Source organism: Hippopotamus amphibius, chromosome 11 (genome assembly GCF_030028045.1).
Source record: "Hippopotamus amphibius kiboko isolate mHipAmp2 chromosome 11, mHipAmp2.hap2, whole genome shotgun sequence".
Lineage (NCBI taxonomy): Eukaryota > Metazoa > Chordata > Mammalia > Artiodactyla > Hippopotamidae > Hippopotamus > Hippopotamus amphibius.
In genome coordinates, this window is record NC_080196.1 from 89,908,284 (window position 1) to 89,930,508 (window position 22,225).

Consider the following 22,225-nt stretch of genomic DNA (forward strand, 5'->3'; position numbering starts at 1 on the left):
AGGAAGGAAGGAAGGAAGGAAGGAAGGAAAGAAAGAAAGAGAAAAGAAGTAAAGGAAGGAAGGAAGAGAGAGAAAGAAAGAAAAGAAGTGAAGGAAGGAAGGAAGGGAGAGAAAGAAAGAAAGAAAGAAAAGAAGTGAAGGAAGGAAGGAAGGGAGAGAGAGAAAGGAAGAAAGAAAGAAAGAGAGAAAGAAAGAGAGAAAGAGAAAGAAAAGGAAGGAAGGAAGAGAGGAGAGAGAAAGAAAGAAAAGAAAGAAAGAAAGAAAGAAAGAAAGAAAGAAAGAAAGAAAGAAAGAAAGAAAGAAAGAAAGAAAGAAAGGGAAAGAAAAGAAGTAAAGGAAAGGAAAGAGAGAGAGAAAGAAAGAAAGAAGGGAAGAAAGAAAAAGAAAGAAAGAAGGAAGGAAGAAAGAAAGGAAGGAAGGAAGGAAGGAAGGAAGGAAGGAAGGAAGAAAGAAAGAAAGAAAGAAAGGGAAAGGAAAGGAAAGGAAAGGAAAGAAAAGAAAAAAGAAAAGAAAAGAAAAGAAAAAAAAATCAAGAAAGGCACAAAACTCACCCCTGAAAAGCTGATGGATAGAGGGGGCGGCAAGTGAGCCGGCTTTCCTGGCTTCTTGTGTTTGGGCAGCTGGGAGGTCCAGCAGGCAGGGGCTGCTCTGCCCTCCTGAAACCTCCTGTTGCAGGAGGCAGCCTGACATACGCTGAGCAGGGGAGGCCCGGTCAGTGGCAAAGGACTCACTCTCATATGTTCTGGCAGCTTCAGTGTTAGGAGCTGAGGGCTGCGTGGTGATCGGTCACAAAGTGGGCACTAAACTAATCGTATGGCATTTGTGTCTGTGGCCCAAGGAGGATAGGATGGTGGCCCAGGACGGGGAGGGTCAGGGAGCAAATGACCAAAAACTTTCGTGTTCAAAAACAAAACCAAACAGAAACTGGTTGTGGCTTGAATAAATGCCACTAGCAAGAAGGGAGAGGGTTAGGGTTACTTGAGGACATGACGTTCATAGCAGGAAGGTGCTGGTTGCTGCTGAGGTCCATGGCTGAGGCCAACTCAGGTGAGCCAGAGCTTTTCCCACTGGACTTTGGCAAAATGAGGAAAATGGTGAGTTCACACTTTGCTTAGAGATTAGGCTCAAATGAAAATGATCACTTATAAACAAAATTACTCTTGAAAACCCCTTAAACTACCCATGAAGTTCAGAATGCTTGGTTTGGAGTACATGCCCTATGCAGTGTTACGTACGTATAAAGGTATATATGTGCTCTGTTATAAACAGTACATAAACCCCATAGCAGCTGGTCAAGACTCCATGGAAAGGGCATCCTACAGGAGAGCGTAGTGGCTTTTTCATGGAGCCAAAGTTAATCCATGTAAAGGCCCATCTTTATTTATTTATTTATTTATTTATTTATTTATTGGCTGCATTGGGTCTTCGTTGTCACACACGGGCTTTCTCTAGTTGCAGCGAGTGGGGCCTACTCTTCCTTGCAGTGTGTGGGCTTCTCACTGCGGTGGCTTCTCTTGTTTCGGGGCACGGGCTCTAGAGCACAGGCTCAGTAGTTGTGGCGCATGGGCTTAGTTGCTCCCTGGCATGTGATATCTTCCCGGACCAGGGATTGAACCTGTGTCCCCTGCACTGACAGGCGGATTCTTAACCACTGCGCCACCAGGGACATCCTGAAGGCCCATCTTATATTTTAAAAGTTTTGTCCTTCATGAAATGATGGTGGTAGTGGGTGGGATCTCATTAGGCAGAGTAAAAAGTAACAACTGCCAATTTTGAAATTTAAATTTTACTAGTTTATGAAGTTCAAAATTCCTCTCTTGATCTGTCAACATGGTCATCCTAGTTTGGCTCAAATGTCACTCTCTTAGGCCATTTTGAAAGCGTTGCCCTCTTCATTTATTTTTCCAGCACGCTTGTCTCTTTAAATTATCTCTTTCTTTTTAGTCGCATCCTATTGACAACCACGTCCCCCTTGTGGAGTGGAAGCCCTTATCTGTGGCTCACTTAGATCAGCTTCTGGCACCTTGGAAGCCTCAGTGATGATGAACCGGGTGAATGAATGAAAGCACGGTCGGTTCCTCCAGGGAGGGACCACGTTTCACCCTCTCGTCTCTCCAGCACCCGTGCTGCTCCAGCCCCTGCAGGTTCTCACTCCCCACCCGCCCCCTGCACTGCTTGTCTCTGTCACGGCTCAGCCTCTTCAACAAACTGCGAGCCACCTGGTGCCCCGCAGCGCCAGCCAGGATACTCTGACTCCGTGCTTCACTCACTATTTCTCTCGAGTTGGAAGCAGCTCGCTTTCAGAGGATGTGGCCCCTGCCTTGGGTCTTCAGGGCTCTGGGGTGATGTTCTGCCTGAGCTGGGTTCCCAGGAAGGCCTGCCTCTGGGAGACACACCCTGTCCTTGCCCTTCCAGAACCTCCGGAAGCTCCCTCTCTTCTTGCCACCGCCCCCCCCCCCACCTTTGCCGGGCACCTGCGATGAGATGAGAGAGGGATAAGCAGTGTCCAGATGGGGCCGGGAGTGGGCAGGAGTTGAATAACTGCATGGAGGAGATTGCAGCAAGCTGCACTTTTGTCCCCTGGCAATGTCCCGGACACAGCTGGGGAGCTCAGGAAGTGGTTGGTTGTGGACACAGGGTGGCCTCATTCTAGGATGGCATTATTGGGGGTTTGGGCTGCAGCTTCCTGGCAGGCTCTTGAGGGACACGAATGCAAAGTTAGAAAGTCTCGGGGGTGGTGGGCTTTCCTGGCACAGGGGCTCCACGTGCAGATGGGGCGCTCTTGGGCCTGGGATTTCACAGACTGTGTCCCGATAAGGGAGAGGGCTGTGGGGATTGTGCAGAGGATAGAGGGAAGGATGGGCAGTTGGGAAACCTCCTGCGCCCCCTGTCCTTATACATTATATAATCTAATTTAATCCTCCTAATAGTCTTCTGAAATTGGTATAATTCTTTATTATTGCCATGTTATAGAAGAGGGAAGTAGAAGCATCCGTAGGGTAGGTATCTATCCAGGCTCCCGCAGGAGGTGGCAGTGATGGCATTTAAAATCACACCTCTTGACTCTGATCCCTCCTGGGCAGCCCCGAACCTGCATTGCTTAAAGCACCCGAGGCTGGCTCTACACACACGGGGACCGGCACCCTGCTGCTCCTGCGTGCTCCTTTGTCACGGCCTCCTTTCCTGTCCCTCCATGTCCTCAGGCCAGCAGCCAGCTTTGGCCCACCAGTGCAGGGGCAGGACAGTGAGGGACCCGTTCACTCACATGAGGCCTTAGAGGCATCCCCTGCCCAGTGGAACTGGCCTCAGGATCTCAGCATTTCTGGTAGAGGTGTTTGGAGCCAGGGGTCCCTCCCCAGGGCCCGCAGAGGCCCTTACGTACCATCTCCTGACTGCTGCCAGTTTGTGTAATGAGGCACACCAGAGTACCTTCAGGAGAGGCAAGAGGAAAGCCTTTAAAACATGCCTCCTAGTAACTTCTGCTGGAGCCCTCGCCTTTCTGGTTCTGCTTCCGTTAACTTCAGAGCCTTCCTGTAACTTGGAGGGTAGCCTCGGGCATCCCTTCCTCCACCAATTCCTTGCACCTTGGGTGTCCATATGACTTCCTTAGGTCTGGAGTAGTAAAAATCGCTTGTGTATCTGTTCTCCCAGCAGCCTGTGGACGTCTCTGGGACACAGGCAGAGTCTGGTTTTTCTATGTCAGTGACATGCAGTGTGGTACAGAACACAGCGGGCATCTTCTCACTCTTGTACAGTCATCATTCCTCTTCCAGAATCCGTGGTGGCTTCTGTTCCCAAGATGGTCTTTGAACCTCCCCAGGTACATAAAACTATTCACAACTTGCCTACCTCACAAAGACTATCATTTCCCCTTAGAGACCAGAGCACGAGTATTACTTTTTCTTCTCTCGAGTTTGCTTTATGGGTTTTTCCAGGATTTGGGTCTTATCTCTGTCATGGACACACCATTTAGTTAGAGACCAGAAGTCATGTGTCCAGTCACGCCCAGGTAGTTTTCCCAGAGGCTGCAGAGCAGACACTGTCTGTCCCGTGGCCACGTGTACCTCTTGCCTTTCTAGAGCGTCTTCCTGCCTCTGGTCTGCAGCCGTGGGAAGCTGTTGCCTGTTTCAGGTCCGCAGCATTCCAGGACCCCCAGTAAAGGTCGCCCATCAGGGAAGTGGAGAGCATATGTCTGCCCCAGTTCTGTTCTCATGTGGCTGTCCCTGTGTCAACATGAGCCCAGGGGGCCTGCCTCCAGAACTCCTTCTGGACCCTTGGTCCTGGGCTTGTCACCTGGATGAGGCCTTGAGCCACTTGGTCTCATATGGTCTTCAACACAGAGGTCTTCCAACAGCCCTCCAGACACACACACACTCCCACCCCACCCATCACAGGACTACCCCGGTTGCAAATGGGAAAGTGACAATGGTTGAAAAAGCAGCCCTTTAGTAATTGTTTCCTTTACATTTTACACCATATTACATAGAAACAATTTTCTAACATGTTTCTCTTGGTTTGTAGTCCTGTCCTTTGCACCAGTGTTCTCACTTATTTTTTTCTGTTCACTCAGAAAGTATCAAGTCAATGTCATCTGTATTTGACTTTGCTCAGTATATCCTCCCTGATGTGGCTACCAGTGGGAGGGGGCAGGGACAGTCATGTTTGCTTTCCAGGACTTCATGGATATATTAGGATCAACCATAACAATACCCGAAGTTGTATCATGCTGAATTATTTAGGACTCTTTGGGTTGCAAGTGATAGAAACCCAACTCAAAATACACTTAAAATAAAATTGGCTCATGAAATCAAAGGAAGCCTTAAGCAGTCATGACGCAGCAGGTAGGAAAAGCAAATATTTTCATCCTCATTTTCCACAAGAAGGAGGAGAGGGCTGGGTGAGATAACTGCCCAGTGGTATCCAAGTTTGGCAACAGAGCTGGGGCCCAGGTTGCCTAAAGGCTGTGTGGGATTTATTAGTCAAGACTCTTGGCTGTTACAGTGAGAAACCCAAATTGAAGGAAAAAGGAGGGACGGGTTTTATTAGCTTCGTGCATCCAAGGAAGACCACTCTGTAACTGCACTACCATGCAAACGCAGACCCCTGTGTGCTGGAGAAATGCATGGGCTTGCACCCCTAAGGCTGCCACAGTGCAGTAGACCCCACTAAACCCTGGCCAGAGAGCCTCAGTTAAGCTCCTCTTCTGGAAGAACGTCCAGTTCTTGAGGAGCCAGCATCCAGCCTTTCAGAGTGGGTGGAGGCTAGGTTCACGGTCCAGGGTGTGCGTGGGGGCGGCCAGAGGCAGGGGGTGAGTGTCGACGGCTCAGAGGCAGCCTCTGCATCTCTGCCCTGTCTACCTTTTTCTGTGTTTTTGTTTTGGGACTCCAGCTGAGGTATTGTTCTTAAAAGCGTCTCTGCTGATTTAAAAAAACAAATTAGAAGAAAAGTTAGAAAATCACGAATTTAAACACGGGTGAGGCCACCCGCCTGCCACCTTTCTTTCTGAAACAGGTCAGCTTCTCTGAATAGCCAAGCAGCCTTGAGATTCCAGGAATTTTAGAAACATTACCTGTTTGTTTCAGCTTGGACGTGACCTACACATCCTGCCCACGTGGAGTTTGGTAGGATAACTTCTTAGAAGCTATGAAAAAACATGACCCCAGCAAGAGGAAGGCTCCACTATTGAGACAAACTCATTGTGAGAGGAGCTGTACGTGGTATTTCATGACCCCGTAAGCTGCCAAGTGCTATGTTTCCTTCGTCCCGTCCGCCCTCGGGATGTCTCCTCATGTCGGGCTGGAGATGGGGGCCTGGGGAGTTCCAGCTGGCTTGGCCCAAGTCTGTCCTGCCTTCGTGGGGCTCCAGCTCCCTGGGCTCACCCAGTGGGCACGGCAGAACCAACTTCCAGTTCTTGTGAGTCACGATTCATGGGGCCCTCCACTCTGGGTCACCTGGAATTTTGTGGAGAGAAGGAAGCCATTCGTTTCCATGTGTTTCCACGTATCCTTGGGAGTGACAGGTGGGGCCAGCAAGCTTGTGAAGAAGAGGAGGGGGCCATGGTTTCCAAGCAGCCAGGGTGGAGAGTCGGTATTCAGGAGAGATGGGAGGTGCGTGGGGGCCAGACGGGCAGGTCGCTGGACCGGGCAGGGCTGGAGCCACAGGGCTTACCTGTCAGGAGACTGGTGTGGTGTGGTGGAAAAGGCAGCTGATGTGTAGAAAAGAGCCAAGCTCCAGGTGTCCTGTCAGTGGAGTCTTGTGATCCTGTATTTATTTCTGGTTGGAGTCACTTCGAGCACAGCTTTGAATGCCCCACCTGGAACCTCCCGCCACTGCCTCACCTGGGCCAGGACCCTCAGCCTTCCTTTCCAGCTCCGGCATTTCCCGGCCGCACCACCTCCTACTGAAGGCCTGTCCAGCCCCATCGCAGTCTGGGGGCCTTCACACCACAGGAGGGAGCCTCTCTTGTATTTGTGTAACGCACTCTCCCTTTGCAAAGAGCTGCTGTGCGAGAAAGAGAGATAACGAGCCCGTGAGATAGTTAGGCCTGGGTGATTTCTATCAGACCCAGGTCCGAGGTTAGTGGTCAGAGGTCACAGGTCGTGGGAACCTGGGGAAAATGTCCCTCGAAAGGAAAGTGGGCCTGGGGTTCCGTGAAGCTGCTGGCGTGGGACTGAGCTCTGTGGGGCATTTCTAAACCACAAGATTGAAGGGGAACCGGGCAGAGCGGTAGCCAGAGGCCCTCACCCCACCAACCCGTGGACGGATGCAGGGTGAGCTTGGTGCCGTGAGCACCACCCCCTGGAGAGAGGGGAGCAGAGGCCTGCCGAGGGAGCCATGGCCAGGGCCATCTTGGAGGTCTCAGAGAGCCCACACGGGCAAGCGTTCTGCAGGACAGACATGGGATGGCATCTGAACCGGTGCCCGGAGACCCCAGCTCTCCATCCTCAGGCCTGGTGGTCAGCACCTTGGTCAGAAATGGGGCTACCCAGCTATGGCTCCAGCACAGGTCGGGGTTTGCCCTCAGCCACTTCCTCACTTTTGGGGACCCAGAGTGTGTGGCCGGGCACCACGGGTCAGAGGTAGGGCAGGAGAGACCTGTCTCATGCCCCCAGTGGTTATGCGTCATCGCCTCCACATCTCTGCCCTGGTACTGCCGGCCGCATGACAGCGCCGTTGGGAGCCTGAGCCTTGGAGGGGCCACACCCAGAGTGCTGCCAACTGGTTGGGTGGCCCCGAGCAACTTCCTGGAGCTCACTAAGCCTCTGCTTCCTCCTCCATAAAAACAGGTTGCTAACAGGGTGAAATTACCTGGCGAGCACGTAACTGCCACAAATTCAGCTCCACTTTGTCAGAGGAAATCCAGTTCAAAAAAAGAACCCTTGTTTAAAGCACCGATGATTTTGTCCGCTCTTCCCCCGTGTTCATTTTCTGGGGCTGCTGTAACAAAGTGCCAACTCTCCACGGCTTAGAGCCACAGCAGTTTTTTATCTCCTAGTCTTGGAGGCTGGAGCCACCGTCGCCGAGGGGGCTTAAAGCAACAGGAATTTGCAGTCTCGCGAATTCTAAAGGCTCGAAGTCTGAAGTCAAGGTGTCAGCAGGGCCATTCCCTCTGGAGGCTCTAGGGAAGAATCCTTTCTTGCCTCTCCCAGCTTCTGGTAGCTGTCAGCAGTCCTCGCTGTTCCTTGGCTTGAAGCTGCGTCCCTCCAAATCCTGCCTCCGTATTCACATGGACTTCTTCCCTTTATGCCTCTGTGTCCAAATTTCCTTCTTCTTTTAAGGACACCAGTCACTGCATTTAGGACCTACCCGGATCTGATATGACCTCATCTTTACTCGATCACCTCTGCAAAGACCCTGTTTCCAAATAAAGTCACATTCATCTGTACTTGGGGTTAGGACTCCAACTGATCTTTTGGGGGCGCACGTTTCTGCCCACTATAGGAGTGAAGAGGACTGTAGAGGGGGCACCACGTGAGACACTGGTCAGGAGCCCCGGTGCAGGCCCTCGGAGCACCCGGTGCCTCCGTCTCCTCCCACCGTGCCAGCGTGTCTCTACACACTCCGCCTGTGACACTGGCGTTGTTGGCCTGCAAGTTGAGGTTGTAACATACCTTCTTCTTCTCCTCCCTTGTGCTCCTGTCGAACCCTTACACTCAGCTCAGGTACCACCCCTGGCAAAGACCTCCCTGACCCTTCTCCAAGCAAAGGTCCTCCTTCCTTCTTTGGGGCTGCAGAGACATCTGTGCAACCTCCACTGTGATGCACGGCGTGCATCGGCTCGTTCATTGGTGTTCCCCTGGGCTCCTAGGGCTGGGACTGGCTCTCTTTGTTCTGATATTTCCCAGCTGATGCACCTGGCACATAGTTTAGGCCTTCAGAGCTGCTTGGGTGAAGAAGAACCAAGGATGGACAGATGGGTGTGTGGACTGACGGGTGGATGGCAGGTAACAGAGAGGCCTTCCCTGACCACCCCACCCCCTGCTGCTCTCATCCCTTTGTCCTGCCTTTTCGGCTCCTTAGCATTTTTCACCGTGGATCATAGTATCTGTTTATTTGTTTTTCATCTCTCTCCTTTTACTAGAAGATATGCTCTGTAAGGACAAGCGTTTTGCCTATCTCTTTTTCGCTACTGTATCTGCAGTGTCTAAAATGACAGTATTTGTAGGATGGATGGATGGATGGATGGATGGATGGATGGGTGGATGGATGGATGGATGGATGGATGGATGGGTGAATGGGGGAAGGTGAGGTGCTTGGGTGAGGTGGTTGGGAGGGATGGGGGAGGGGAGCCTGTGGCTCAGTGGACGTGCGTCCATCTTATCACAGAGACAGCTGGTCTCCGTGCCACCGGGCACCCCTGCTGCCTTGCTCAGCGTGCTTGCACTGCCCTCCATCCCCATATTCTCACCCCCAGACCCAAGATATGTTTGTTTATAGCTGTCATCTCAGGGCAAGGCCCCTGCACTCCCGGTCTGGGGCCAGCAGTTCCGCTGTGCCTGCCTTTAATGCCTCCGAAGTACCTCCTGTCCCAGGTGTGAGGTACTAGCCTCAGCCTGCCCCAGAAGGAGTGGCTTTCACATAAGGGTTTCAGCCACCAGAGCAGTGATGCGCTGCCCTCAGTGCTGCATCTTAGTCCAGTGCTGACCTCTGGGACAGGAGAGAGAGCGACTGGGAGAGGGAGAAGCGGGGTGTGTGTGTGTGTGTGTGTGTGTGTGTGTGTGTGTTTCACGTGTGCTCTGCCCAAGCTGCATGCAGAAGGAGTATTATCTTCCCTCCCTCCCTGGAGAGGCTTGGTTTATATAATCTGCTTGTCTCCCAGGCCCACTTAGTTATTGAAAGTGGTCAGAGGTTAGACAGAGGGGAACTGCAGCCAGGTCTCAGAGCTCAAGGGAGAGGGGTTGTCATGCGGAGAGCTGGAGGAAGAGCAGGCAGGGCCTGCGTGGTCCACGGTGATGCTACAGAGACACACCTGACTCCAGCTGACGAGACGCACAAACCAGCTGGTAAACCAGAGGCTGGTGGGGCTCTTGTTTATTTGCGGGGGGCGGGGATGGGCAGGGATGCTCATATCTGGACTGACATGGGGCTCTTTCAAAGCATGGCGTAGAAGCCTTTGTTGAGTAAAGAAATAGAGCAAAGACTACTATATACTCTTAAATGGTCATTCTGACAAGCCCGATAAATTTCCCAATCTCTACTCAAGGGGTACATTCTATCTAAAAAGCAGGGAGGGGTCTCTGGTCTAAAGCCAGAACCCCATCATCCCTGGCCAGGCCTAGAGATACCAACTCATGCGCCTCTCCAGATTCCTTACTGTCACTCTTGCCATTGGATACCCCTTGCCTACACGTAACACCCTCTCCAGCCCTTTCGTAGGAACCATGTTTTAGGGCAGTTGCTTCCTAGAGAGTAATTGAGTGAGGGTGGGGACATTTTTCATTGTGGCTGGATTTTTTTTTAAAAAGACACTTGCTATTCCCTCTACCTGGAATATTTTTTCCAGCTTTTAAAAACTGAGATATCATTCACAGGCCATAAAATTCACCCTTTAAAATATATGAGTAAGTGGTTTTTAGTATATTTCTGAGGTTGTGCAACTGTTGCCATTGTCCAGTGCCAGAATGTTTTCAATTCCCCCGAAAGAAACCTGGAGTCCCCTGGCAGTCACTCCCTATTCCTTCTCTCCCCAGCCCCTGGCAACCACTTACATACTTTCTGCCTTTGCAGATTTGCCAATTCTGGACATTTCGTAAAAATGAAATCAAACCGTATGTGGTCTTTGATAGATTCATCCATGCCATAGCATGTATCAGAACTTCCTTCCTTTTTATGTCCATGTAAGACCCCATTGTATGGAGCTACCACGTATTTATCCAATCGTCAGTTAGTGGGCACTTGGGCTGTTTCCGGTTTGGGCTGTTATGAATCGTACTGCTACGAACATTCATGTACAAGCCTCATCAGCAGCTAATCCGATGGCAGATGGTGGCTAAAAACAGACTTTTTCTCTCTGTCTTCCTCTTTTGGCCTCAGATTTGCCTCTCTTGACACCCAGATGCCCTTGTTTTGGGGGGAGTACGGGCAGCACCTTGAGTAGTATTTGTCACGGGGTACCACCGCCAGCTGGAGTTGGAAGAACAAAATGGCTGATTGAAGAGGGTCCTCCTGTAAAGCTTGTATAGATACAGCGCCCTCCGTCTTATACAGGACCGTTTGAAACGTCTACATAGGTGCCCCAGCGAATGTGGCAATTCATTCACTTATCACCATGGTGCCACGTGGCGGGGGCCCCAGGTGTCCTTGTGGGTGGGATCCGTCCTCTGCAGCACCGGCCTGGGGTGTTCCTGGGGAGGGAAGACTTCAGAGGTGCCTGGCCTTGTTCTGTCACCTTTGTCACTTTGTTCATCTGATTTCTGACCTCCCACTGGGGTCTGCCAGCCTCAGGCCCAAGAGAACGCAGGCAGAACGTCTCCATCCTTCCCCAGCACGTCACCTGGCCACCAGGCTCTCTGCTAATTCCCGCCACCTTTCCTAACCTGGGCGTCCTACACCCTCCTCTCCTGCAAACCAGCTCCACGGGACTCTCTCTGCCAAGACTGAGGGCCCCGGGAGGACAGGGACCAGAGCAGCCCTGCTTGTCCTGGCACCCTCAGCCCTGAGCAGACTGTCAGGATGATGGGAGAAATGGTGACGGTGGGGACGATGGCAGGGACAGCACCGGAGATACTTATCGAGGTTTGCTGCATACCGGGCACTATTCTTTACATGTTTATCCATACGTTGGACCCTCACAAGGACCCTAGGAGGCTGATGCTATTATTATCTCCAATTGACAGATGTGGAAACTGAGGCACATAGATGTTAGGGCACCTGCTCAAAGTCACATAGCCATCAAGAGGGAGAGCCAGGAGCTGACCATGCACAATGTGACTCCAGAGCCCAGGCTTTTAACTGCTATGATAGTTTATATACACACAGACATATGTCGTGATTTGGAGGCAATCGATGGATGGCCACAGAGGTCAGAGCACTGGCTTCATTAGAAGCCCTGAGGGGTCCTGCGTGCCCCCTGGGCCCCACGGAGTCCCGGAAGAGAGCTAGGACTCCACGCTGAGGCTGGGTCACCAGGGCAGCTGCCCTCTGCTGCAGCCGTGTGTGGGGAGGAGGCCAGGACTCCGGGGCCCGGACAGGGGAGGCCGGCACCCACCGAGCTCTTGGAAGGCCGAGTGTCCCAGCAGCTCCCTCGACCCGGCCTCAGAGCCCGGCTGCCCATCCAGGCCTCCAGCCTGAGGGGGAGCCTCAGCTTCCTTCCATTGTCTCTGCGGGCACGCCCAGTGTGTTCCTGCGGTGACCTGAGCCGGAGGGAGGGAAGGGGCCAGCCCGGAGCTGGGAGAGGGTGGGGGAGGGGAAATGAGAGGGGAAGCCTTGGTGTTTTTCCTTGTTTGTGTTTTGTATTAAAGAAAGCAAATAATATCCTTTGAGAAAACCATTAAACAAAGCACATCCTAAGGCGACAGAGGCCCATCGTGGCTGCCCAAGCCGGAATCCGTTTGTGCCGTCTTGGCCGGAGAGTGGGGGGCGAGAGACAGGGTGTGAGGGAGGGACGGACAATAGAAATAATACAAATTAAATAAAATAAAACTTGAAATGTGTCATTCCCTCCTTGCACTCAGCAGGAGTCTAGCCAAGCGTCTGAAAGGCCAAGGTCCCTGTGTCCTCCTGAGCCTGTTGTCCTCCCTGTGCCCCCGCCCCAGGAAGCACCTCAAGACTGGCCGGGCTGCCAGCATCCAGCGCTGCTCAACCCTGTGGTTGGGGGCTACGGCCTGAGAAGGCAGCCTAGCGGGACGCTCCCCTGGGGAGCCCGAATCCAGAGGGCTGCCTGTGCCCTCCCCACAGAGGGGGTCTGGGTCTGTAAAGTGGGGGCGGGGGGGGGGTTTGCTAAATGGGCGCCCTGTCCCCTCTCCAGCACACTGGGCCCTGTCACACCCTCTGACCCTGTGCACGCCCAGGAGCATGGGGGCATGGGGACCACACGCAGACTGTGGCCTCTGCATCAGGACCCGTACTCAGATGTCCCAGGCCTGAGCCAGGCCTCCGCACCTAGGTACCCTCGATCCCTCCCACCCCACCCAGCCTGCCCAGAATGGAGTGGCAGTGTTCTCCCATGTCCCACCAGAACACGCTTTTCTGAGGGGAGGGAAATGGTAAGAAGAGAGCTGGCCATCAGCCCAACTTCTGCAAAGAATTCTGCCTACGGTCCGGCATGTGCAGAATCAGCCCTGTATTATAAGCAGAGGATCGCTCTCCGACCTTGATATAAATATGTATGTAGTTATTATCATGATGACAATATACAAAAGACCATCCTTAGGATTTTCCCCAGTTAAAAGTTTAAGAAAGCATTTAGCGATTTGCATGTTTCCTCTAAATATACCCAGGAGTATACGTAACAAAGATCTTAGGTTAAAAACTGCACGAGGCATTCTGGACTAGGATGAGGATACCTGGGTCCCAGCATGTTCCCTCTGCATGAGGCTCAGGGTCTCCAAGGAGGCTGCATCTCCTTGGTCCTCTCAACAGCTCAGAGAAGATATTAACATTCCCATTGTGTTAGGAAGCTTGATGTTAGAGGGATAACTTGTCCCCCATCGGCCAGGGATTTCAGGATCTAGTTCTCTGCCAGACCTTGAACCGGCTCATCCACCTCTCTGGAGTGAGTGTTCTCATCTGTAACTTGAGTGACTGGATATGGCAAGTTCTAGGGACCCCTCTGTGTCCCTACTGTTCTTTTGTTCTATAATTCCAGCATCATCACCTGGTGGGAAATCCATTAACTCTAGTATTCTCCATTTTTAAGCCTGGATTTGGTGGTCAGAGTCTAGCTTTCCCAAACTCTCGATCTCGTTTCGTCGTAGATGTTTTTGTAGTTCGTCCAGACCCAGAAGTTCTTTGCTGTCTTTCAGAAGATTTACTGACAACTCCCTCTTCCTCCCCCAACCATGCAGGGCTACCACCCGATGCCCCATGAGGTGGAGATCGCGCACACGAAGAAGTTGTTCCGGAGAAGGAGAAATGACCGAAGGTAGGAGACTCCCCGTCGCCAGCTTTGGGTTTTCTTTGCTGGCCCTTCTGTAGCTACAGTTCTGGCCTGTGTTTTGCTTTTCCCTGTCACCAGCTGATACAAAGAGAGGTGACATAGGCGCGGTGAGGTTGGTTCCTGGGGGCGGAGGTGGCTGCCCTTCTCTTAGTTGGCCCTGGGATTGCATCTGTTCAGGAGTCCACGGCAGGTTTTGCAGTTCAGGAAGAGAAAAGCTCTTTCTAGTCACCGTGCAGCAACAGTAGCGGTCCGCGGGGGACTAGGACCTGCCGACCCGTGTTTTGAGACAAAGCCTCCAGGCGGCTCTGGAGCTTGCAGTTCCAGGACTTCCTCAGCCCCATCCCTGGGAGCCGTTCTGCTGTGACAGTGACACACACAGCGACACACGTGCTGCTTCTCTTGAATGCCCAGGGCAGTGGGGAGGGGATGCTCACTTAAACGAAGGCAGAAACCAGGATCTCCCCTGGGATGCAGAGGGCTGGGTGACAGCAAGGAGCCAGAAAAAGTGCCTGGGGTAGCCCTGGCTAGGAACAAACAACTGAGGTTGAGCCTTTGTTTCCTTAAAGGCTCTCTGACAGGGAAAGATCCTCAAGGTGTATTTCAAATGGAAGAGTCCAGGTGCAGAACAGTGTTTTAGTATGCGGCCATTTGTGCAAAGGCAGGGTTAGAGTGTTTGTTTGTTTGTTTGAATGTGCATAAATGATTTCTGGACGGAAATGAAGGAGGCAGGGAGGAAGAGAAAGAGGGAAGGAAGGGAGGGAGGGAGGCAGGGAGAGAGGGAGGCAGGGAGGAAGGAAGGCTTCTGCTTGAAGAATTAAAATGAGGTTCTCCTCTACAGGGAATTTCTCTTAGTTAAAGGTGATGGCTAGTGGTTTTACCTTTAATGAACAGAGGATATTCTCAGAGAGCCAGAAAAGACAGGCCAGCCAACATGCTTCCTCAGAAAACTAGGAAGGCCTTTTCTTGTGCAGCCTCCTGGAGATTAGGGCTACCCAAGGTCCCTGATTCCTCTCTCCAGATGCGGGCCCTGAACGAGGAGGGGTGGGTGGTGGCCACAGCCCAAGGTGGAAGGAGGACCAGGCCCCCGGAATGTCAACAGTCGGTGGAGTTAGTGGAACCGAAACTTTCCCAGAGGACAGTGAGTATACAGCCAGCTGGGAGGAAGGCAGTCCAGGCTTAGAAATCAGGACCACTGGGCACTTTACGTAGTAGCACTGAAAGGGGAGACTGAGCAGGGAGGGTTGGACCAGAGTGTGGTCATTGACTGTGTGTGCTGCCTTTTTGCCGTGCAGCTTCACAGAGGCTAATTCGTAGTTCCTAGGTTCCCTGCAGAGGGAAGACGTAGGGATCACCCTGCCTAAAGGAGAAATGGGGTTCACTGGGGACTGGAGAGGTGTCAGGAAGAGCAGAGGCTCAGGGTCGCTCCTCTCCTGCCCTGCGGCCCCCAGAGTGTGTGTGGAGGTGCGGGGAGTCCCCGAGCTTCCGGAGGCGACGTCACCCTGTGGGCCCAGGCGAGGGCCGGCTGCTCCCAGATGGACCACACCTCCGCTCGTGGGCCAGGTCACCTCGCTCAGCGGGAGCCCCTGGGCAGTGCAGGTCTCCGGAAAGCAGCCGCCTGACCCAGGAATGTAGGAAGAGGAGCGTGACATGCAGGCACCGGGAAGCCGGCCTTCCGCTGAGCCGCGCGCGTGTTAGCAAATGCCCGGTTAGGTCAGCACACCTCGCAAAGGATGTGGCCCCGGGACCGGGTCCAAAGCAAGGCAATAAAGATGATTAAAGGGATGGAAAGTATGTCCTGTGAGGAGAGGCTAACGGGCCAGGGCCAGGGAAGAGGAGGCTACAGGGAAAGGACAGTCATGCCAGTAAACTCTGCAAAGGTTTATACAGAGTGTTAAGGGGTGGCCGCCCCAGCTTCCCCAGGACCTGAACCGAAGGAAATCAGCTGAAATGCAAGGAGAGAGTGTTCCTCTGGGCCAAAGACGGACTCAAGGAACTGGGACCATCAGGGACTTGGACTCTGGTATTCAGGACGGCAGACACGCTTTGAGCCCCTGCTGTGTGCCGGTCGGGGCCCCCGCCTTTATTCACAATCTGGAATACGGCGCAGGCCAACGCTCAGCCGTCACAGGGTCCCGAGGCGGTGGGGACTTTCAGGAGACGAGCAGGCAGCCGGACAGTTGAAGGATGTCCCTGTGGGAAAGCAGGCAGCCAGCACCAGGGGACTCCCAAGACCTTCTGGGTGGAGCGTGTGTTTCTGGCATTTGAGGAACGGATACAGAATATTATCCAGTCGACCCTAACCTTCCAGCTGATGGTGGATAGTCGTGGCCTTGCTGAGCCCAAAACCTTTATACTTGACCTTGATGGTTAACACTTTTGTACAGCAGGTTAACCTTCCTAGTAGTGGGACTTCAACCACACTGAGAGAGGCTTGCATTCCCTGGGTGGCAGAGGGGGAAGTGACCGGAGTCAGATTTTATGGCCAAGCACACAGCCAGCATCTGTCTGTGTCATGCCTCTGATCTCTCCTCCTCTGCTGCAAGAGAGAGAAGGCACTGTTTCCCCTCTTAACAGATGGAATAACTGAGGCCAGGGGCACTAGCCAAGATTGTTCAGCTAAGTAGCAGAGCTGAACTCGCCTCTGCTGACTGTGGTTCGCAGCCTTTTTGCCTCCACAGCCTCAGGTGGACTTTTGACCTAGAAAAAGAGCAGGGAGCTGGTGGGTGTATAATTGGGAGGGTGGCTGCAGTGTCACATGAAGGGAGGTGGCCTGCTCCATCCCCTTGGTGTCTCCGAGGCTGTCCCGGAAGGCCTGCGGGGGTCTGTGGCCTCCCATCTGACTGCAGAGTGACTGGACTTGGTGTCTGATAGCTGCAAACTCCCGGCAGCTCGGCAGATCGCTGAACCTGGGGGTCTGTTCTACCCCACAGCCTGGAGCAGGAATTTCTAAATGGGGCTCTAGAACCCTAGTCTTGATGGAAGTCTAGGTTATATCCCAGTTCCTGGTGGCCTCTCAAGATCTTGAGTGTGCCCTTACTGCTTTTATTCTCTGAAGTCTGAGGCATATGCCATGAAATTAGACACCAGATGTGAATGCCACCTTTTCTACTCGTTAACTCCATGATGTTGGCAAATTACTTTATACCTTGAAAACTTTATTTCCTCTCCTGTAAAATGGGTCCATTAATTGGGAGGCTTAACCAAGCTCATCCTTGTAAGGCACCGGGAAATGGTCTTCGCGCCAGCCCACCCTTTCGATCAGACGGGGACCCGAGGTGCTCAGAAAACACTGTACGGTGACAGTGGAGTGCAGGTGTCTGCAGTGGTGGGGTCGGGGCGGGGTGGGCGGTGGGGTGGCTGTCACCCCAAGTCCCTGTGAGTGCCGGTTTGGTGTGTGAGCCCAGGGAGCTTTCCTTGCATCCCTTTCAGGGGCAGGGCACCCAGAATCAATGGTCCCTTCTCAGGCATCAGCTCGTAAGGATCTGTGCCCCCTGACGGGGCTGGCAGGGAAGGAAGGAGGGCCCCTCTAGAGCAGCCATCTGCAGCTCTGCTCCCACATTCTGTGCGCCGCTTCGAGGGCCTCTGTGTCGGAAATTGAGCTGTGGGCGTCTCTTCCTCATTTTGCAAAAAGAAAAAGGTGACGTTCGTGAACAGTTCAAAGGTTTTCTCCTTTAAAATGTTCTCAAACCATGAACAACTGGTAACCACTTGTTTATTTTGGGAAACTAGTCAACGATGTTTGCTGATTTCAGACAAAATTATGCATTTCATGACATGAGTGTACTAAAGGAGTATTTCATGCATTCCTGAAAAAGCAGCATGCCTCTGTGTGCTCTGTCCCACCCGAGCCGGAGACCAGCTGACTGGAAGGGGGGCCACTGAGGTTCGTCTCCTGCTCTGAACTCCTTCCCCTCAGGATGCAGGGCAGAAGGGCAGACTCTGGAGGACTGAGTCCCGGCCACACCGCTGACCCACTGCCTGTGTTGACCTTGAGTGCGGTCTCACCTCGGGGGGGATGCAGGAATTTTCTCTACTCCCCCCATCCCTGCTCCATTTGAAGAGATGGACATCTGAGGCCATGAATGAAGGTCATGGTCTGTGTTTCCCGGGAAGCAGAGTCTGGGATGGAGATTAGCGGGCAGGATGCTAACTAAGGAGTGAGCTTGGGGTCACGGGAAGGGAGGGGAGCAGGATTGAGCAGAGGGAGGAGGTGGCTGCAGTGCAGTCTGGGTGGGGAATTCTGATTGTATGGGGAGTTCTGAAGTTAGGGTGACTCTTTAGGGTTGTCTCAAGATGGAGAGAAGGGGCAGGTCTGTGTATCCCTGTGTCGGCTCTAGTCATCGGATGGGGACTGCCTTGACCTTGGACTGGCAGCACTCCACCCCAGGCAACCTCTATAGGGCTGACCGCTGAGAACTGTCTGCTACAGGGTGTCCAGCAGCTGTAGGGTAAGAAGTCACCAGAACATGGTACACGACTGTGTAGCATCCACATTCAGAGACAGGAGTCGCAAGCGGTAGTTACGGAATGCTTCCTGGAGGAGGTGGGCATTGAACTAGCCATGAGTCACGGGGAGGATTTGAAAGGGAGATGGGAGGACATTAGGGTGAGGGGGCTGTGAGAGCCTCAGTGAAGCAGGTGTGGGAGTCCGGGATTCCCAGTGTCCCAGAAGACGCCCCCACAAAGCTCCCTAGAATCAGAGCCAGGTGGGTGGAGCTCACAGCAGCCACCACCCGCGACTGAACCAAAGAGAAGGGAGAAGCCGGAGCTCCTGGCTCCTGCCGGGGCCCATCACAGACGTTGGAAGTCCCAGTCGACCCCGCGGGCTCCGAAGCCAGCCTCCTGACAGTGGGAGTGGGGCAGCTAATGGAGGCATTCGTGGTCCATCGCACGATGCCCGTGTGGCCAGAGAGACAGGAGAGCCGTTCTCCAAATTAATTTGTTTCATGAAATGAGGTTTCAGAATGGTTAATTTCCTCCATGTGCAAAGCAGCCTTGAAAAGAAGGGAAGAACGGCATGGTCGTCCCCAGCTAACATCAGATGGCTCTGCTTGGGCAGCAGGCAGGAGAGCAAGCTGTCCCAGCATCTGAGTGCCACCCCCTCCCTGGGCCCCCGGATGGTGCCGCTGGGCCACGGCCTGGATGCCGCAGACTGAGCAGAGCCCTCCGCAGCTCTTGCTGCCTCTGCACTGTGGTTGACCGTGACGGTGGCTTGGTGTCCTCTGACCATAGAACCAATTTACAATCTCATCCCTCCTTCCCTTCCTCTGCCGCCACGAGCCCAAACCATCCCTGGGCGCCAGGCTCTTTCCCTTGGGACAGCATGCGTGTCAGCCATCAGATTTGATTTTGCACGCTTTCTGTGACATCGTCTAGGTCACTGATAAAAGTGAACAGGACATCTGGAATTAACGGTGATGGGTATGCAACTTTGGGAAGATACTAAAAATCCTGGATTTGTCATTTAAAAGGGTGGGTTTTGTGGTATGTGAATTATATCTCAATTTTTTTAAGTTCTTTTAGTGGATAAGGCAGGTCCCAGGATGGAGTGATGGGGAAAGCCCCTGTAAACACTCCTTGAACTTGGTGTTTGTAGGGTTCCCCAAGTGTGTCAGGATAGTAACCCTTTCAAAAAAAGGATGTAGATTTGTTCTGGTCCTGACTTGGTCTGCTTGACTCTGTGCTAGCTATTAGTGGTTACATCTTTTCTTCCAGATCATCTGTTTGGCAAACTCCTTGGGAGAGATTATATCTATATTTTCCTGGCTTTTAAAAATTGGAACTGTGTACATATAGCTGCAGTCTCTAGCACTTTGTTCCTCAGACGTGGTCAGGGGCCATTTATGACCTCACGTGCAGAGCTTTTTCTCGGCCGTATTTGTGCATCCCTTAGGCAAGAAGGTGAGCACTCAGAGTGCCTGTCTCTCTTCCACAGTTTCCTCCGAGGCCCTTGGCATCCTACTGAGGATGCTCTAGTTGGGTCTGCCTTTCCTGGTCCAAGACATGTTCTCTGACAGGAGGCAAACCTTTCTCAGCAAGCGGTCCCCGTAATTTTACATCTGCCTCCCCATCAGCAGACCCATGCTTGCCTCCTCCTTCTCACTCTAAATACAAAAATTTAACTTTAGAATTGTCATTAACTCTTGTTCAGCCCACTCCCTGACACACTCTGACAGCTCTACCCCACACTCTGATGGCCACCATTGGTTACGGGAGACCCCTTATTCCTTTCTGGAATTCACCTTATCCTCTTCCTCTTCACACCTGGGCTCTGGGCAGGGACCCCAGGGGATGCCAATACCTCCTTAAAATCCTGTCTCTAAGTCACAGTTGCTTTCTCGAACTTTCCATTCCCTTTAGCACCTCTCGTCACTCCTGCCGTCATGGACTCCTTCATCTATGAAGATGACTAAGCCCCAGACCTTGCCCACCAGGAGCTGATTAGCAGTTCATCTGGTTCAGAGTCCCAGATGCATCCACCCGCCTATTCACAGGTGTCGTTAAGGTAGCCCTTTGTGAAGTACAGTCAATCCTCATTACGCGTAGATTCTATATTTGAAAATTCGCCTCTTCGTTAAAAGTTATTTGTTATTTGTGATTTAGTCAATACAGTGCTTTCACGGTCATTCATGGACACGCCTAGAGTGGTGAACCACTAGTCACCTGACATGCACATGAGGTTGAACCAGGAGACCTCTGCCGCCTTGCTCCAGCTCTCATATTGTAAACAAGTGTCTTTCTTCGATCTATTTAGTGCTATGTTTTTTGCATTAATGTGCTTTTCATGGGTGAATTTGCTGTTTAAAATGGCCCCCAAGCGTAGCACTGAAGTGCTGTCTGATGTTCCAAAGTGCGGGGAGACTGTGATGTGTGCCTCATGGAGAAAATACGTGTGTTAGATGAGCTTCGTTCTGGCCAGAGGTCTAGTGCTGCTGGCGGTGAGTTCAATGTTAATGAATCAACAGTATAAGGTGTCTTTAAACCAAAACACACATAAGGTGGGGTTATCTTTGATCAGTTGGAGAAAACATTGTGACCGGAGGCTCGCAGGAACCCTGTCTTTCTTCTGGCGGCTGTGGTTCAGTAGTCACTGGTGCAGTGTGCGCAGTGTAGTTATATAGTTACAAAGAGCACAACTACCGTGAATGATGAAAATGAACGGTGCTTGCCCTTTAAAACAGGGGGAGAGATGCTAAAGATAGAGGACTGTGTTGTGAGTGATGGGGTTTTAGGCTGCGTAGTTTATCGCATCTGAGTGGTAGTAGCAGAGATGGGGGGATAGAAGGAGGGAGTGGGAGACGCTTGCTCCGTGGTTGTCACCTGGCTTGGGTCTCACGGAGGGGACCACTGCTTCCTTGGCCCCATCCTGGGATGACACCATCCCCAAGCCCTCCAGACGGATCAGCCCTGAAGTGACCATCATTGTCATCCTGTCATTAGGAGCCCAGGGGACAGCGAGACAGATTATACTCCCATTGCCCGCGGTTTGTCTTTATATCGCTGCAAGGAAATTGCCCTCATTAAGTCCCTGCTAAAGATAGATAAGAAAATGGGACAGGCAAACCCCCACCTGGCAGGCAGCCCTGTCAGATTCTAAGCAAAATGAGTCAGATAGGAATTATTTTTAGGCTCCTTCTCCTCCTCCCCCACGCCCACCCCCAAGCTCTCTTGGAAAGAAGAGCAGCTCATTTCTTGAAGCCAGATATCCAGGTCTGTGTTTGATTGACATGAAGGCCCTGGTACGCGTAGAGAAGACCCCGGCCTTTGTACGGACCATGATGGCCAAAGGATCCTTTGAACAATGCCTGCCTCGCTCGGCGCTCCTGGGCAGAACAGGCTGCCGCGAGGGCCCTGAAAGCTGGCCCACCCACGACTCACCCTTTCCTGCCCCTCTTTCCCGGCACGTGCTCCGTGCTCAGAACTTGCTCTCGGCATCACACGTCATGGGAAAGCAAACCAGTGCCTGGGGTCCTTTTCCTGGGGAAGGACCGGCAAGTCCGCAGGCCCAGAGCCCACGTCTGTGCTTGGCCATTTTGTGCATCTTGGCAGAGCTTCCAGTGCCAGGCCTGCCCACCCTGGCAGTGGGCACCTCCCAGTCTGTGCCCGCTGCTGGGAAGCTGAGCGCTGCTGCTTCTCATTCAATCTCCGCTCCTCTTTCCAGCTATTAGGATTCTTCCAGACCCCTTAAGCCCTAGATGGCAAAGGAGGGAAACCTGGGGGCAGGAAGTGGACCAAAGAGGAGGCAGTGGAGCATGCCTAGTGGCTTGGAGAGCAGGAGGGATGCTGACTGGGAAAGTGGGCATATAGAGATAAATGCCATCTCTACGGGTCTGTGCCTGGGACCGGAAGTAGAATGGACACCAGGAACCAGCCACCTTAGTTGGTTTAATTACACCTCCTCGGAGGTCTTAGTCTCTCTTTTTCTGAAATGCTGGATCTTTGGGGTTGGCTCACACGTGTTAACCCCAACCCTCTCTCCCTTGCTAGAGAAGATGGACACAGGCAACTCCGAGGGCCCCAAGGGACCGGGCCTCTGGTGCCACGTCTGCGCAGCCTTTGCCGGGGGCGGCTGGTGTGCGGGGGTACCAGGGCCTGGGCCAGGCTCACCTGACTTCTGGAGCAGTTCAT

The 22,225-nt window shown here is 52.7% G+C and overlaps 1 protein-coding gene across 13 annotated transcripts in view; it reads left to right on the forward strand.

The window, feature by feature from the left end:
* Positions 1–22,225, forward strand: part of CTIF (cap binding complex dependent translation initiation factor) — a 299,520-nt gene that overhangs the window by 151,026 nt on the left and 126,269 nt on the right. For all 13 annotated transcript variants that reach the window (XM_057699048.1, XM_057699051.1, XM_057699043.1 and 10 more), the window contains one exon: positions 13,506–13,582. In XM_057699048.1, coding sequence (XP_057555031.1) covers positions 13,506–13,582 — 77 coding nt within the window. The remainder of the gene's footprint in view (positions 1–13,505; positions 13,583–22,225) is intronic.